The sequence below is a fragment of the Sus scrofa genome, chromosome 14, assembly GCF_000003025.6.
Source record: "Sus scrofa isolate TJ Tabasco breed Duroc chromosome 14, Sscrofa11.1, whole genome shotgun sequence".
NCBI classification, from domain to species: Eukaryota; Metazoa; Chordata; class Mammalia; order Artiodactyla; family Suidae; genus Sus; species Sus scrofa.
Genome location: NC_010456.5, coordinates 30,711,999 through 30,728,826, shown reverse-complemented (window position 1 = coordinate 30,728,826; position 16,828 = coordinate 30,711,999). Strand labels below are relative to the sequence as shown.

Sequence of the window (16,828 nt, the reverse complement as noted above, 5' to 3'; positions counted from 1 at the left end):
GAATACATGAGTGAATGCAGGATGCCCACCCGGTACATCTGACTGCAAAGACAATGAGGACGAGAAGGTAGGTCCCTGACCCTGTTACTTGACCTCAGCGTAGTTAATAGCAAGTAGCCCTGAGCATTTGGTATATTCAGCAACTTGAGCATTGTTTAGGAAGGTTTGGAGAAGAAATAAATAATCATTTAACTTTTGTATTTATTTTTTATTAAGATATAGTTGATTTACAATGTTGTGCTAATTTCTATTGTACAGCAAAGTGGCTTAGTTATACACATATATACAATCTTCTTCTTTTTTTTTGGCTGTGCCCAAGGCAAATGGAAGTTCCAGGGCCCTGGATTGAACCTGAACTACAGCAGCAACCCAGGCCACTGCAGTGACAATGCCAGATCCTTAACCCACTGAGCCACAAGGGAACTTCTTACATTCCTTTCCATCCTGGTCTATCCTAGGAGCTTGGATATAGTTCCCTGTGCTAAACAGTTAGGACCATGTTGTCTATCCATGCTAAACACTTAACTTTCTAAACACATGTATCTTGGGATCCCACAAATCTGCTTTTAGGAGTGTATCCTACAGAAAAACTCAGACAAGTGTTCGGTGACATACAGTCACTGCAGGATAGTTTATAGTAGTGAGAAAAATGAAAATCACCTTAGCATCCATTGATAGGAGATAGGATAAAGTCAGGTACACCTACACTTGGTAGCTATTAAACAGTGAAATTGACCTATGATTCTTGACTCAGAAAGAATGTGCTGGTTTTGTTGTTGCAAGACAAAAGGCAAGTTGCAAAACAGTGTATCAAGCATGGCCTCACTTCATGAACAGTAACATACAGATCTGGTAGATGCCAAGCAAAACTGAAAGAACTGTACCCTCAATGACAGCGATGTCTGAGGCATGGGATTCCGAGCACTTTTACCCTCTACTCTCTACATATCACCTCCCGTCAGCTGGGGCCTCTGGTACCCACAGGAACCCAACCCTGGGCCCAGGGGAGTTTAGGGCTGCCCTGGGGGCTCCTGCTCTTCTGACCTTGCAGCTGCCCTCATGCCTGTGTCCCTCAGCACCTCCCTCCCTTTCTGCAAAAACAGAAAACCCATCCACGCAAGACGACTCTCTTTAAAACATCACCAGAAAAGTTCATCTACAAGCACATTTCACAGCAGTTTACAGAAAACTGCTTATTTAGACCTTCTTCCCAGCCCTGCCACCTGCCACCATGGGGCTTCATTGCTGGCCTTGCCACATGCAGTCCTGGGCACTCTGCTCCCCCCTCTTCCTTGCCTCCAGCGCCTCTCCTCTCCCTTTGCCAGCCACACCCAGTCACCGCTTATCTTCTGACCCCCAACTTGCACCCTAAGCCCATCTCCAGGGTCTGTCCATGAAAAGACTTTCTGGTTAGTCGCATCCACCCTCCTTAGACAGCTACTGTGGTTGTAAATTGCCCTGGAGAAGGGAGGATCACACATACAATTCTGTAGAATTTAATTTTTCTTAACTACAAGCAGGAGCTTGTATTGCTTTTGTATTCAGAACAAAACCCAGAAAGATAAATGAACAAATCCTCCCAAAGCCTCGTGTGCTAATCTTTGTGGCTAAACCACGTCCCAGCTGGGATGCAGGGAGTGGAGCCAAGCGGTACTGCCGCCACTGCCACCGTCCCCACATGCGAGGAGGGGAAATTTGAGCCAATGGCCTCGGGCTTGGTTTCTGCTCTGATAAAGACCCTGTGGGAATTTGGAAAATCGCACTTGGAAGAGAGGTCCTCAGTGTGGTGAATTTGCTCAGCAATGTAAATATCGGGAGGTGTTTCCAACCCCGAAGGTGAGAGAAACAGCCCACTGTAGTTGGGAGGCCTTCCCCCTCCCATCCGCTGAGAACCCTCAGTCTGGGCCCCTATGCCAGGGAGCCCTGCGCCTTTCCACAGAGATCGGGGCCAGACAAACTGATTTCTGTTTGTCACACCTACGGCACCTAAAGAAAAATCCTGAAATGCTGTGCGGCCACTAAAAAAGAAAGCACGCAGCTGATGATATAGTAACACCAGTCATGGCAACAGCGGCCAGGCTTCTCTCGCTTGCGTGCCAGCCAAGTGTCAAGAACCACACCAGCCTCTCTGTCCTTTGGTCCTCACCGCAAGAAGATGCTTTCCTCGTCTCTGTTTTACTGTCGGGGAAGGTGAGGCTTCGTGGATGAGGAAGCTTTTGCAGTGATTCAGCTGCTGAGAGCAGGGCCAGGGTTTGGGACCCCAGCCACCTGGCCCCTGACCCCATGTGCACCGAAGTGCAAACAAGGGAGAAATCCTCAAGGTCATCACATGGAACACTGCTTATTGCTGAGGGAGGGGGAAGGACAAAGCATATTACTTCCATCCTTTACATCCCCAGTGTTCAGCTTTTTTAATAATAAGCATGTATTAATCTTTACTGATTTTATGATTATAAAAGACCAGAGTTGGGGCGAAATAGATTTTTTAATTTTTCAAATTTTTATTTTTTCCTTTTTAGGGCTATACCTACTCCATATAGAAGTTCCCAGGTGAGGGGTCTAGTTGGCCCTGCAGCCACTGACCTGTGCCACAGCCGTAGCAATGTAGGATCCTTAGCCCACTGAGCGAGGCCAGGGATCGAACCCATATCCTCATGGATACTAGTCAGGTTTGTAACCCACTGAGCCCCAACAGGAACCCTGAAAAATAGATTTGTAAAAATAGTGATGTTATTTGCTTTGTTACCTGCCTTTGCCCTGGTTTCACCTCCATATTATTTTTCTTCCCTTTTAAACAGCTTTATTGAGAGAGGTCCCATACCAGACCGTTCACCCATTTAAAGCGTACAAGTCAGTGGCTTTTAGTATGTTCACAGAATTGTGCACCCATCACTACTATCTCATCCTATTAGAACATGTTTATCACCCAAAAGAGAAGCCCCAGACCCATTAGCAGTCACACCCCTTCCCCCCTCCTCAGACCCTGGAAACCACTCATCTACTTCCCGTCTCTGTGGATTTGCCTCTTCTGGACATTTCATATAGATGGAACCATGTCATGTGTGGTCTTTTACATCTGGCTTCTGTGACTGTTTCCAAGGTGCATCCATGTAGCTTAATCAGTTCTTCATTCCTTCTTCTAGATGAGTAATAGTCTCTTTCCTCATTTTTCTATTCACCAGCTGATGGACTTGGAGTTGTTTCCACATTTTGGCTGTTGCGAATATTTGTATACAAGTTTTTGTGTAGAGGGGTGTGTGTGTGGGTGTGTGTGTGTGCGCGTTTATGCCCAGGAGTAGAATTGCCTCGTCAAATGGTAACTCCATGTTTAACTGAGGAGCTGCCAGCATCTTTACCATTCATACTGTTTCTCACTTGAACCAGGACCCATCTGATGCTCCTGGGCACAGCTCCCAAGCAGGATCAGGATCTTGGAGAGCTGTGGGCACTTGACCCTCAATTGTGGGTTTTAGACAAGGTGACGGACTTGTCATTCAGATTTTAAACTCTAAAAGCCCTCACCCAGGGAATTCCCTGGTGGCTTAGCAGTCAAGGATTTCGTATTGTCACTGCTATGGCGTGGGTTTGATCCCTGGCCCGGAGGGGTGGGAGGTGGGGATTCACCCAGGGTGGGAAAGAGTCACTGGAGGTGCTGGAGACCTGGGTTCTGTGAGGGGCTGGGTGAAGGTCACCATAAAGGGCCCATAAATGGTGGCATTATCATCTCTGAGCAGCCTCGCTGCAGACAGCAGGGAAAGAGCACTGGGCCCAGCAGCCTTCTCCTGTGACGGCATCCAGCGGGCAGGGCCTGACTGTGGCATGTCCTATTCTTGGAGACAGAGGCAGCTGCTGCCCAGATACAGTGGAGGAGGCAGGGGCAGTTATGCATCAGTAGCAGTGAAGCTGCACAGCCCTGAGCCCTGCGGCCCAGCCCCCTTCTTCCTGTCCTCTGTCGGCCCAGATGGGCCGCAAGGAGGGTATGGGGGGAAGATGATACTGTGCCCAGAGACTGTCTCCTCATTTGTTGAGCGCTGTCTAGAGAGAACTAGGCGGGTGTCAGGAGGAGGAAGAGGAGTCCTCCCAGCCTGCAAGTCTATGGCACCCTGGGGTTGAGGGTTCCCAGGATGTGGCTGAGAATGAGGGGCATGGAATCTAGGTGGGCAACTCTCTGTGGTCCCACAGACCCCTCTGAGGATGGGGTCGCCAGAGGGGCCCCCTACAGTCCATGGCGCAGGGAGGGGAACCCAACCCGCACCAGGAACCCCTTTATAAACACATTTATAAAAGTGGCCCCCGTTCAAATGTATCATGTTCATCTCCATTTAGCAGAGAGGTTAGAAAACTGAATTATAAAACATAATGCTGGGAGTTCCTGTTGTGGTTCATCGATAATGAACCCAAGTAGTATCCAGGAGGATTCGGGTTCCATCCCTGGCCTCGCCCAGTGGGTTAAGGATCTGGCGTTGCCATGAGCTGCGGTGTAGGTCACAGATGTGACTCAAATCTGGCATTGCTGGGGCTGTGATGTGGCCAGCGGCTACAGCTCTGATTCAACCCCTAGCCTGGGAACTTCCATATGCCCCACAGGTGTAGCCAAAAAAACAAAAAACAAAAAAACCCCATAATTTCTAAGGCAATTGAGGGCTTCCTGCAGCTGACAGTGGTTTCACAAGCCCAGAGGCCTAAGTGGCAAATGCAGGAGTAAAGCAGTCCTGGGCGAGGGGACCCTAGCCCTGGGAAAATAGGCTACCCCCACATCGCAGGGCCTGGGCAGCAGGGCCATCAGAGGTCTGGGGGCTGTTGGGTCTTCTGATACACGTGCTGGTGGTTGGGGAAGGATGGGATCTTTTGATAGACTTGCTGGTTGGTTGGGGGCGTATGTTGCCCCTATAGGGGTGGCGTGAGGAGTGAGCTACATATCTTTCCTATTAGGGGGCAGGAAGGAGCAGGCCAGGTTGCTGGGGTGGGAGGGTCCTTGGGAACATTGTAACACAATGAGACAGGTGGGATGAGAAGGGTCTGGTAATTCTCCTCTTGGCCAGAGGCTTTTTGAGTTTTATCCCCTTGGAGAGGCCTTGAAGTCCCACAGGCACCCTGGGGTTGAGGGTTCCCAGGATGTGGCTGAGAATGAGGGGCATGGAATCTAGGTGGGCAACTCTCTGTGGTCCCACAGACCCCTCTGAGGATGGGGTCGCCAGAGGGGCCCCCTACAGTCCATGGCACAGGGAGGGGACCCTCTCTTGCTGGATATCATGTTGTCACTGCCAGAGTACACATTTCTCTAGAGGGGACCACTTCTTTTATGGCACCTCCCATAGCATCCAGGAGTTCTGGGCTTGGGGATCAAACACATGCCACAGCAGTGACAGTGCCTGATCCTTAATCCACTAAGCACCCAGCGAAGTCCCTAAACTCCTCTGATTTTTTAAGAGAAGTCTGAAATCCAGACTATAGTCTGCATCCTTTGACGGACAGATAGGCTCTTGATGCCTTGACCAGCTCCCCCCCACCCAGCTCTCCTTCTGAGGCCTTCTCAGCTCAGACGGGAGGTGTGGCAGGCCGAATAATGGCCCCCAAAGGTTGCTGCAGCCTGGTAATCTCTGCAGCCTATGAACGTGTTACCTTACGTGGCCAAAGGGATTTCACAAGTATGATTAAATTAGGGGTCTTGAGATGAGATTATCCAGGATTACCCAATGTAATCACAAGGGTCTTTATAAGAAGGAGGCAGGGGAATTCTCGCTGTGGCACAGCAGGTCAAAGGTCTGGCTACGGGACTGCAGTGGCTAGGGTCGCAGGTGTGGCTGAGATTCAGTTCCTGGCCTGGAAACTTCCACATGCTGCAGGCATAGCCAGAAGAAAAAAGAGGGAAGCAGGAGGGTGGAGTCAGAGGAGGAGCAGTGATGACAGAAGAAGAGGTCTGAAAGAGTGATGAGGTCGCAGCCTCTGAAGACAGCAGGGGCCAGGAGCCAAGGAGCGTGGGCAGCCTCTAGAAGCTGGAAAAGGCAGTGAAGACAGTTCTCCACTAGAGCTTCCAGAATGAATGCAGCCCTATGAACACCTTGATTTTGGCCTTTCAAACCCATTTCAACCTCCACCTTGAGAACTGTGAGATCTGTTTGTGTGCTTGAAGCCCCGAGTTGCATAGTCCCTCGTGAAAGCAGTGAGGGGAGACATCCAGAGGTGCTTCGGCAGTTTCCCAGGCACCCCTCCCTTGCGTCCCCCTCTTCACACCTGCCAGCCTGGAGTGCCTTCCCCTCATCTCCTACTGCTGGATCCTCGCTGGCCCACCTCTTCCACGAAGCCTTCCCAAGCCTACCTTGCTGCAAGCTCCTCTGGCCCTAGACATCAGTCTCCCCCTTTTCGACACTGAATCTGTTTGAGTCTTGGTGTCCAACCATGTTAAAATCACCTGGGGACACTTAAAAAACACTGAGACCTAGGCTCACCCCCAACCTGTTGAACCTCAGGGTGGAGCTTGGGCCTGGATAGTTTTTAAAAGCCCCCAAGTGTTTCTCGTGGGCACAAGGCTGAGCACCCGGTGATGAAGGCTTTCTTAGTTCGTGTGTGTGTGTGTGTGTGTGTGTGTGTGTGTGTGTGTGTGTGGTTTCTCGAGTGTCTCTTCCCAGGGCCCAGATCAGGGCCTGGCACTTAGGTGCTTAATAGATATCTGCTGACTGTATATTTTTGGGATGCGGAGCTGTCCTAGTAATAATTATGCAACTTGCCTTTCATTTGCCCAGCACTAAAGCAAATACTCAGTAACTTCTAGTGAATCAAATTAAGTTAATCAGCTTAGGAGGCCGTTACTCTAAGTAAGTCTTGGAGTTCCTTCATGGTGCAGTAGGTAAAGATCTGGCGTTGTCAGTGCAGTGGCCCAGGTTGCTGCTGTGGCACAGGTTGGATCCCTGGCCCAGGAACTTCCACATGCCGTGGGTGCAGCCAATAAATAAATGAAATAGAAACCTTTTGTGAATTTGTTTGTTTGGGGGGAGCCGCACCCACGGCATATATAAGTTCCCAGGCCAGGAGTTGAATTGGAGCTACAGCTGCTGGCCTACGCCACAGCCACAGCAATACCAGATCCGACCTGCATCTGCGACCTATACCACAGCTCACAGCAACGCCAGATCTGCAACCCACTGAGTGAGGCCTGGGATCGAACCTGCATCCTCATGGATCCTAGCCGGGTTCGTTTCTGCTGCACCACAACAGGAACTCACCTTTTGTGAGTTTTAAGAGAACTTCTTCCATGGCCTCACTGTGCCCATGGTATTTCATTCATGCATGCATGCATGCATGCATTCATTCAGCAAACATTTCTCTGGGCCCCTGCAATGTGCAAGGCTCTGAATGAAGCTGCTGTGGAAATAGAGATGAAAGCTATCACTGCAGCTTAATGGAGGAGACAGATGTGGGCCCAAAGAATTAGAACATGCATCACAGCTGCCACCCATCATGACTCTCTAATGAAAATCACCAGCCTAGTGCTGATTTTTTCTGGCACAAGCATCACCCCCATTAACCACTGCCATGTGAGGGCTGTGATTCTCTAAGCTGTGGCCTCCAACCCAGATGCTTGAGCCTCACCTGGGGATCTGTAAGCAGAGCAGATTCTCTGCCCCCATCCCAGGCTCACACATCAGAAAATATGGGAGTGGGGCCAGCAGTCTGTGTTTTAACAGGCCCTGTGTTTTGATGCCTGATAAAGTCTGAGATCCCTTGCCTTCAAGCCATACTTGTCAACCCTGGCCACACATTCAAACACCCCGCCCCCACCCCGGGAGCTTTTAAAAACTGTGACTGCTCAGACTCCACCCCACACCAATTAAATCAAGATCTCTTGGAATGGGGCCTGGGCCTCAGAATGTTTAAAGCTCCCCAGGTGAATCAAATGAACCACTGCCTTAGAAGATGATGGGCCAACTTGAGAAAGCCAATGAAAGGCCCCGCTGAAGCTGGTGAGGGCGCCCTGGGCATCCGCAGGGCCCCCGGAAGGTGCTTGGTGTTCCGTGCCATCTCCAAGGTTCCTTTCCCAAGCGTGAACCTCGTTCAGAAGTGTAGAAGAACCTGCCTTTTCCACTAACACTTGCAAAGTAGGCTCAGGAAAGAAAGGTGATGCTGAAGCTGCCAGCACCATGCTTGTTGAACAGATATTTGATCAGTCATTTGGGAAAAGGGAGTGAGAGGTGAATCACCTGCCGAGAATATCCACCGAGCTCTTTGGAACGCTTTGGGTGTGAGTAACTCCAGGCACTTTCGGGATCCTTCTTGTCACCTTTCAGTTGGTCTCCTATTTCTGAATTGAGTTTAAATCATATAATGTGTTTATAATGTACATATATCATTTGCATTATAATTTATAAAGTATAATTCATATTATGTTGTAATTACATGTATTGTAATTAGCAAGGGCAGAGAAAGTACCATAATCACAAGTTACTGCCTGTTGAGTGCTGTGTGTTGGGCATCACATCAGCACTTAGGTATATGGTCACCGAATACCTCAAAACAGCCCACTGCACATGGGTTACAGTATTACCTCCTTTTTGAGATGAGGAAACTGAGGGTAAGGAATGTGAAGTTACTCACCCAAGGCCTCAGAAAATGCAGAACCAGGGTTTGTCATCAAAGATCATAGTTTTGGAGTTCTCTTGTGGCACCGGGGGTTAAGGACCCAGTGTCACTGCAGTGGCTTGGGTTGCTGCCGTGGTATGGGCTCTATCCTTGGCCTGGGAACTCCCACTTACCATGAGTGTGGCTGGAAGAAAAAAAAAGATCATAGTTTAATCCCCGTCTCTACTGCAGTTAGTATGTGGTAGCACATGCATAACTAATATTAAAATTGTAGGAGTTCCCATCGTGGCGCAGTGGTTAACGAATCCGACTAGGAACCATGAGGTTGCGGGTTTGGTCCCTGCCCTGGCTCAGTGGGTTAAGGATCCAGTGTTGCCGTGAGCTGTGGTGTAGGTTGCAGACGCGGCTCGGATCCCGCATTGCTGTGGCTCTGGCTTAGGCTGGCAGTTACAGCTCCAATTAGACCCCTAGCCTGGGAACCTCCATATGCCGTGGTAGCGGCCCAAGAAATGGCAAAAAGACAAAAAAAAAAAAATATATATATATATATATATATAGTATACTATGTAAGTATGCTATTGGATAGTTTTATTTATACATAAAACTGCATAATTTCACATGCAGTTGTGCCTAATATAAACTTAACAAATGCTAGATATAAAAAGGTTACCAACTAGAGCAACTTAACATAGTACCAGTTATGATTCATTTGTATCATCCTAACCAGTGATGTTATATCCAAAGACATTGCTGGAATGTCGCATTTAGAATATATGGCTTCTTGGAGTTCCTGTCGTGGCTCAGTGGTTAACGAATCCGACGAGGAACCATGAGATTGTGAGTTCGATCCCTGCCCTTGCTCAGTGGGTTAAGGATCCGGCGTTGCCATGAGCTGTGGTGTAGGTTGCAGATGTAGCTCGGATATGGCATGGCTGTGGCAGTGGCATAGGCCAATGTTTACAGCTCCAATTGGACCCCTAGCCTGGAAACCTCCATATGCTGCAGGAGCGGCCCAGAAAAAAGAATATATGGCTTCTCTGAAGATGTTAGGTGATTACTAAGTTACAGTGTAAAAAGGGGGAAAACAGACAAAGATATACACACATACCAGTTTTACAAAAAATATAGACACATATATTTTATATGCCTGGGGAAAAGTGAAAAGAAGTTACCTCAGATCTTTCACAGAAATTATGATCAGATAGTTGGACTGCAAGAGGTTTGTATTTTCTTCTTCTTCTTCTTTTTTTTTTTTTTTTTTTTGTCTTTTAGGGCTGCACCCTTGGCATATTAGCATATGGAGGTTCCCAGGTTAGGGGTCCAATTGGAGCTGTAAACATTGGCCTATGCCACTGCCACAGCAAAGCCATATCCAAGCTGCATCTGCAACCTACACCACAGCTCACGGCAACGCTGGATCCTTAACTCACTGAGCAAGGCCAGGGATCGAACCTGCATCCTCACAGATACTTGTCAGATTTGTTTCCACTGAGCCACGACGGGAACTCCTATTTTCTTCTTGATAGTTGAGGCAAAACTAAGATACTAGGATGCTCCAGATAGGCTGATACTTGGAGTTGCTTCAAACTGGTGCTCTTTCAATTTTTTTTTTTTTTTTTTGTCTTTGTCTTGTTGTTGTTGTTGTTGTTGTTGTTGTTGTTGCTATTTCTTGGGCCGCTCCCGCGGCATATGGAGGTTCCCAGGCTAGGGGTCTAATTGGAGCTGTAACTGCCAGCCTAAGCCAGAGCCACAGCAACGTGGGATCCGAGCCGCGTCTGCAACCTACACCACAGCTCACGGCAACACCGGATCGTTAACCCACTGAGCAAGGGCAGGGACCGAACCCGCAACCTCATGGTTCCTAGTCGGATTCGTTAACCACTGCGCCACGATGGGAACTCCCCTCTTTCAATTTTTATTCTATGTTTATTTAGTAGACAGGGAGAAATCGGTTATGTGGTTATAAATATTGATATTCAAATACAGATTCTTTTCATGACTCTTTCCTATAGACCAAGTAGAGTTCGGGTTCTGGGGGAAAAAGTTATTTCCCACTTTTCTGTGGCTCTTATTCATTCTCTCTCTTCCTTTCTCTCTCTCTCTCTCTACCCCCACCCCCCAAGTTTCTCTGTAAAATTCAAAACCCCACAACTTGGTGGTGGGGGAGACATATTAGTTTAAAATGTAGGCACTGAAATAAATTACTTGTTTTTAGCCTACTGTTAGGCAGAGTTCAGGTTTCCAAATTTCAGCCAGCCGCATTGTTCATGGTACAAAAATACTGCACAGAGAAGGCTGATGGGTGTGAGGAGTGGTTTTGTTTCTGCATTCTATTTCTCTTCTCCTTGTGTTCTGCTGGCTACATAAGGAGCCCCGTGTGGAGACTTGGATTAACTGGCAGCACATTTCCGTCTGAATCCACAGACATGTCAGCACTCTGCTCATTCTAGAAAATTCAGAAAATACACAAAGACTTTTCAAATCAGAAGCAGGCCTCAGAATGAATTGGGAAGTGTTCCCTTTTCTTCTGTTTTGGGGAGAGTTTGCATATAATTGGTATTCTTCTTTAAATGTTTGGTAGAATTCACCAATGGAGCCATTTGGTCCTTGGCTTTTCTTTGTGGAATTTGGAAGATTACTAATTATTTACTTATTACAGGTCTATTCAGATTTTCTATTTCTTCTTGAGTAAGTTTTGATCAATGGTATCTTTCCAGGAATTTGTCCATCTCACCCAAGTTACCTGATTTGTTGCCTCACAGTTGCTCATACTCCTTTGCCTTTCTGTAGGATTGGTACTGGTGTCCGCTCTTTCAATTCTTATTTTTTTTTTTTTTTGTCTTTTCTAGGGCCACACCCATGGCATATGGAGGTTCCCAGGCTAGGGGTCTAATTGGAGCTATAGCTTCTGGCCTGTGCTAGAGCCACAGCAATGCCAGATCCAAGCCGCATCTGCAACCTACACCACAGCTCACGGCAATGCTGGATCCTTAACCCACTGAGTAAGGCCAGGGATCGAACCCACAACCTCATGGCTCCTAGTCAGATTCGTTAACCACTGAGCCACGACAGGAACTCCCTGAACATTTATCTGTTACTCGCTAGTTCTTAGAAATCTAGCAAAGTGTCTTTTCCGCTTACCATGACCTTTTTTTTTTTTTCCACCCCTTTCCCAGATTGAAGATATGTTTAATGAAATCAGATTTAGCGAGTACGTGGACACTGGAAAGCTAATTGACAAAATCAACTTACCAGATTTCTTCAAAGTTTACCTCAATCACAGGCCACCCTTCGGTAACACCATGACTGGCATCCAGCAGAGCTTTGACATTCTTGGTTTCACCAACTCCAAAGGAGAGAAGGTTATTCGAAGAGAGGATTTTCTGAAACTGCTTCTAACTAAAGGTAAATCCATAAATAGGTCTACCTCGTGACACACCTGGGCCATTCCCACCAGAGAGAACTGCACTGGGGAGACAGAGCTCTCTCCCCGCCACCAACATCTCTTAACTTGATGGGACTTCAGCCATGAGGATGCCACTTACTGACACATGTGGCTGGGAAACATTGGGTAAAGGGAAGGATGCCAGCCAGAAGGATGCAGTTTATTTATTTATTTTTTGGGGGGTTTTTTGGTCTTTTTTTGCTATTTCTTGAGCTGCTCCTGCAGCATATGGAGGTTCCCAGGCTAGGGGTCGAATCGGAGCTGCAGCCACCCGCCTACGCCAGAGCCACAGCAACGCGGGATCCGAGCCGCGTCTGCAACCTACACCACAGCTCACGGCAACGCCGGATCATTAACCCACTGAGCAAGGACAGGGACCGAACCCGCAACCTCATGGTTCTTAGTCGGATTCGTTAACCACTGCGCCACGACGGGAACTCCAGGATGCAGTTTATGTCCCAACTTCTGGAAACTGCGAGATTCGGTGTCCTCCTTGTAAAGCAGGAATACAAGTGCCGGCCATCAATCTTCCAGGGCTATTACTAGACTGGGTTGCATTTGTGAATAAAAGCACACCAAAGTAAAATTTTTCATTTTTACCTACTGTTTTCCCCATCATTTTATGTGAGGAAGTCAAGTAGCCTTTCGGAGAAAGGTGATCATTTCATCTCAGCCAAACTGGTGCTTCTAATGTGAGGGAATTTGAAATGAGGCTGAGCACAGTCTTTATCAGAAAGCTGTCTTTTCTCTCTGCACAAGCCCTGACGCAGTTCCCAGGGTTGGAGCATTTTTTTTTTTTTTTTTTTTTTTGGCTGCACCTGTGGCATGTGGTAGTTCCCGGGCCAGGGACCAAATCCGCACCACAGCTGTAACCAGAGCCACAGCTGCAGCAACACTGGACCCTTAACCCACAGAGCCACCGGGGAACACCTGGAGTAACTTTTTCTTTTTTTTGCCTTTTTGTCTTTTTCAGGGCCGCACCTGCAGTATATGGAGGTTCCCAGGCTAGGGGTCCAATTGAAGCTGTGGCTACCAGCCTACACCAGAGCCACAGCAACACAGGATCCGAGCCAAGTCTGTAACCTACACCACAGCTCTCAGCAACGCCAGATCCTTGACCCGCTGAGCAAGGCCAGGGATTGAACCCAAGTCCTCTCGGATGCTTGTCGGGTTCATTAACCACTGAGCCATGACAGGAATTCCATAGAGTACCATTTTTAACACCACAGAAAGAAGTGGGAGTTTCCCCTGGTGGCTCAGCAGGTTAAGGATCTGGTGTTTTCACTGCTGTGGCTTTGGTTACAGCTGTGGCACGGGTTCAATCCCTGGCCCTGGAACTTCTGCATGCCACGGGGGTGGCCAAAAAAAGTATAGGTGACAGTAACATGGGATTCCCTAGGTTGTTTTTACATCTCCAGGAAAGGAAACAGTGGAATAATTCTCTTGAAGACCTTGGGTATTGATACTAAACTCTGAGCTTAGTCTCACAAGCTGAACCGCCTCCCTCTTCCTTCACATGGCCCAGGTGAGCACATGACGGAAGAGGAGATGTCTGACTGCTTTGCCACACTGTTCGGCCTGAATCCCGAGGGCTGGAAATCAGAGCCCGCAGCCTCCTCCGTCAAAGGTACCACGGCGGCTCTGTCTGGGCGTGTAGCCGGGTGCACTGATTTACTGTAGACTTAGGTGCATTTATTTCTCCTGTCTGGTGCAAGCCACTCTCCTCAATACCATGCACACAACAAAGCCAGTCTGCTGGGAACCCAACACGAATAAGTTATGAAAGGACCAGGGGAGCGGTGGTCACGTGTAAGAGATGAAAGCTTTTGTCCCCGTGCTCTGTCCGTCCTTTGTATCTCCTGGCCTGGTTTTTCCCTTCATTCCCCTGATCCAGTCCTCATCTTCTCATCTCGGGCAGGCGAAGAGGGGCCGCTAGTAGACGACTGAGTTCGGAAGCTGTTTCAGGACAGGGACCGTCAAGAGCGCCTGGGATGATGAGAGTCGGCGCCTTGGCAGGCAGGTCTGAGCCTGACCTGAGGCTGCCTGAACTTGAGCATCTGCAGAGATCCCCCTCCTCTCCTTTCCTGCCAGAGGAGCTCCCACCTCCTCCTTCGGTCCCCTGGAGACAGGAATATGGCCCTGACATTAGAGTTGCGAATTCAAGCCTGGGGGGAACCAACCCACACAGCCCCTCCCCCAGGCCAGCTTGTGCTGAATGGTGTCCATGGACAAGCCCCGGGCCCTGCCCCGGCCCAGTGGCCCATGGTCCTCAGCGCCCACCACCACCGTTATGAGACCAGAGCAGAGAGCAGGGACTCCTCCCCAGGCTTCCCTCTCCCTCTCCTTGTGTTGTCTACTCCCAATTTCACATTGAACACGGTTCCTAACTCAGAAAATTCCAGACACCAGTATCTGCTCAGTCATTTCCCACCTGCAAGCTCCCTCTCCTATTCCTCGTGTAGTTGGCATCTCAGAATGTAACCTTCCCAGTTGTCTTACACATGTACACACAGAGTGTTCCTAGGTGTCTCAAAACAGTAAAATCAGCAATGCCTTGTGGTCGAGGCTTTCCAGAGAAGCAGAGATTTGAGTAACGGTGCTCCAAACCCAAACCCTAAAGGAGGGATTTTAACCAGTTTCCCCAAGGGTTTTCAAAGAGTTGGAACTAAATCCCAGCCCGAATCACCCCTTACTTTTGTTTAGTATCATTTCCTTGTATTTTTGGAAAATGTTTCTGAGTTAGAAACCTAATCATTATGAAGACATTTGTTTTCTTGTTTGGCTAGGTTCAGAAATTTGCTTTGAAAAGGAACTTCCAGACGAAATCACTGCAGAAATATTCACAACTGAAATTCTTGGCTTAACCATTTCCCAAGATTCTGGACAAGATCCTACGGTCAGTGAGGTTGGGAGGAATGTCTGAAGCACAAAGGACTTTGTGTGTGTGTATGTGTGAGTGTATGTGTGGTTTTTCTTTTTTTTTCCAAGAGGCACTGCTTTTCCCCCACTTCCCTACCCCCACTCTAGTCTTCAGAATGCTTAGACATTAAAAGCAAATTTCTGTTAAGCAATGGAATTCACAGAGTTGGACATTCCAGTTTCTGAAATAGAAAAGTGGGTGGAGGCAAGAAAAACACTGGCAGCTGAATGGAAAGGGTAGCTGGAGACCCCGGCTGCCATTCTCATTCCTCATCCAGGGCAGTGCTGCCTGGGAGGGATTTGGGCAGGACATGGAGATGGCCGGGTCCCCAAGGGGGGAAGAGAGGGCCTTAGCCAGCAGCAGGCCTGTCTCGTGACACACATGGCCTTATTCCCATCCCTTCGAGTGCCACCTGGACCCTTGGCCTAATGTGACCTGATAGGGATCATCCCAGATGGCTGTTAGGCTGGGGCGGGCATGTGGGGTGCTCTGGGCTCCCGAGAGCCCTGGCTTGTGGCTTCTTATCAGCAAAACACCCAGGCAGTTTTGTGCAGCCGTTATGAAGGGCATGACTGGCCATGCTTAGCCCTGGCAGCAGCTGCCAGAGAGGATGCAAAAAAGCACCCCCGCAGCCCTGTGTGCACTGCACCTGGCCCAGAAACCACACACTGGCCCCCCTCCAACCCCCACAGAACTCCCCAAGTCTGTGAGCCTGCCTCACATCACCCCCCACACACACACATACACACAAACCAATGTGGTTGACTCGCCGCCTCAAACTCCTCTGCACTTCAGAGCATGTAGTAGGCAAAAATGCGGACCAGTTCCCTGGCCCAGGGGGTGTTAGGGAAGGTGGTGTTGTGACCTTGAAAACAGTATCCCCTCATCATATAAACCAATGAAAGTGATGGTCTGATTCTAAGTTTCATCCCTTAGGAGATCTCGCTGGGGCAAAAGTGCCCAGGGTCATTCTCCACACATGTTCAGTCCAGCCCACCCGCACCAGCTCCTTCCCCAGAAAAACCAGCCTTGAGATGATGTTTCTGACCTTCGGAAAGGTCCCTTCTCCTCAGCAGCAGAGGTCTGTGGGAGAGAAACACGATGGCTGCGGCATCTTCCTCCAGTCACAGAGCCTCCTCCCCTCTATCCCCCCACTTGGCATCCACTCGGAATGCTGGCTCTGTGAGTCCTCGGAACACCCAGAACACAGAATGGAGCTGTCTACCCCAGCCAGGCTGTGTCACCGAGACCTTGGCACAGATGGTGTGAGCCAGGGTTTTGCGGGCTTCAGATTGTGTCACCAGGGCTTTGCAACCTGGTTTACATTTCATTCTTTTAAAAAAAAAACCCACAAAAAGAAAAGCAAGCTTTATGAATCAACTTTGCAGCGGCTAAGGGCTTAGGAGAGATAGATGACCAAGCCAGTTAAAAAGTTCTTGGGGATGTTTTAGGGAACAGAAAACTCTCAAATGACTTGTTCTCTTCAAAAAATAACTCAGAACACTCCCAACACCCACCAGGGGCCTCTTTCATTAAATCGGCTCACTCTCTTTGGTTCTTATGGACAACAGATAATTGGAGTGATTGCCTGGAGCAGAAACAGCCAGTGACCCGTCTGAACCTATGTGGCTGGGCCGGTGAGCAGGAACCACTGTCAGACCCAGGCTGAACTGCCCCATCTGAGCTGAGTCGGCTTCTCGCATCTGTCTCTAAGTCAGTGTGGGGGAGGGGGAGTTTCATCCAGGAAGGCCCAGACAGCAAGGGACAGCAGGATCCGTGTCCACAGCGTTCCCACCCTGCCCTCAGCCCAGCCTGGCCAGGGGGCCTCCTTCTCACCTTTTCTGCAGCTGCTTTTGTTGGGGGGGTATCTCAGCTTGTCTGACCCA

The 16,828-nt window shown here is 48.9% G+C and overlaps 1 protein-coding gene across 2 annotated transcripts in view; it reads left to right on the top strand.

Annotated features, from left to right (window-relative positions):
• WDR66 (WD repeat domain 66) overlaps nt 1-16,289 on the top strand; it is an 80,328-nt gene extending 64,039 nt beyond the window's left edge. The window contains exons 20-23 of one of the 2 annotated variants that reach the window (XM_013982831.2): nt 11,754-11,982; nt 13,548-13,649; nt 14,809-14,918; nt 15,879-16,289. In XM_013982831.2, the coding sequence (XP_013838285.2) occupies nt 11,754-11,982; nt 13,548-13,649; nt 14,809-14,918; nt 15,879-15,980 (543 nt within the window). In that variant the 3' untranslated portion in view covers nt 15,981-16,289. The other variant, XM_021074247.1, reaches the window with a different exon arrangement.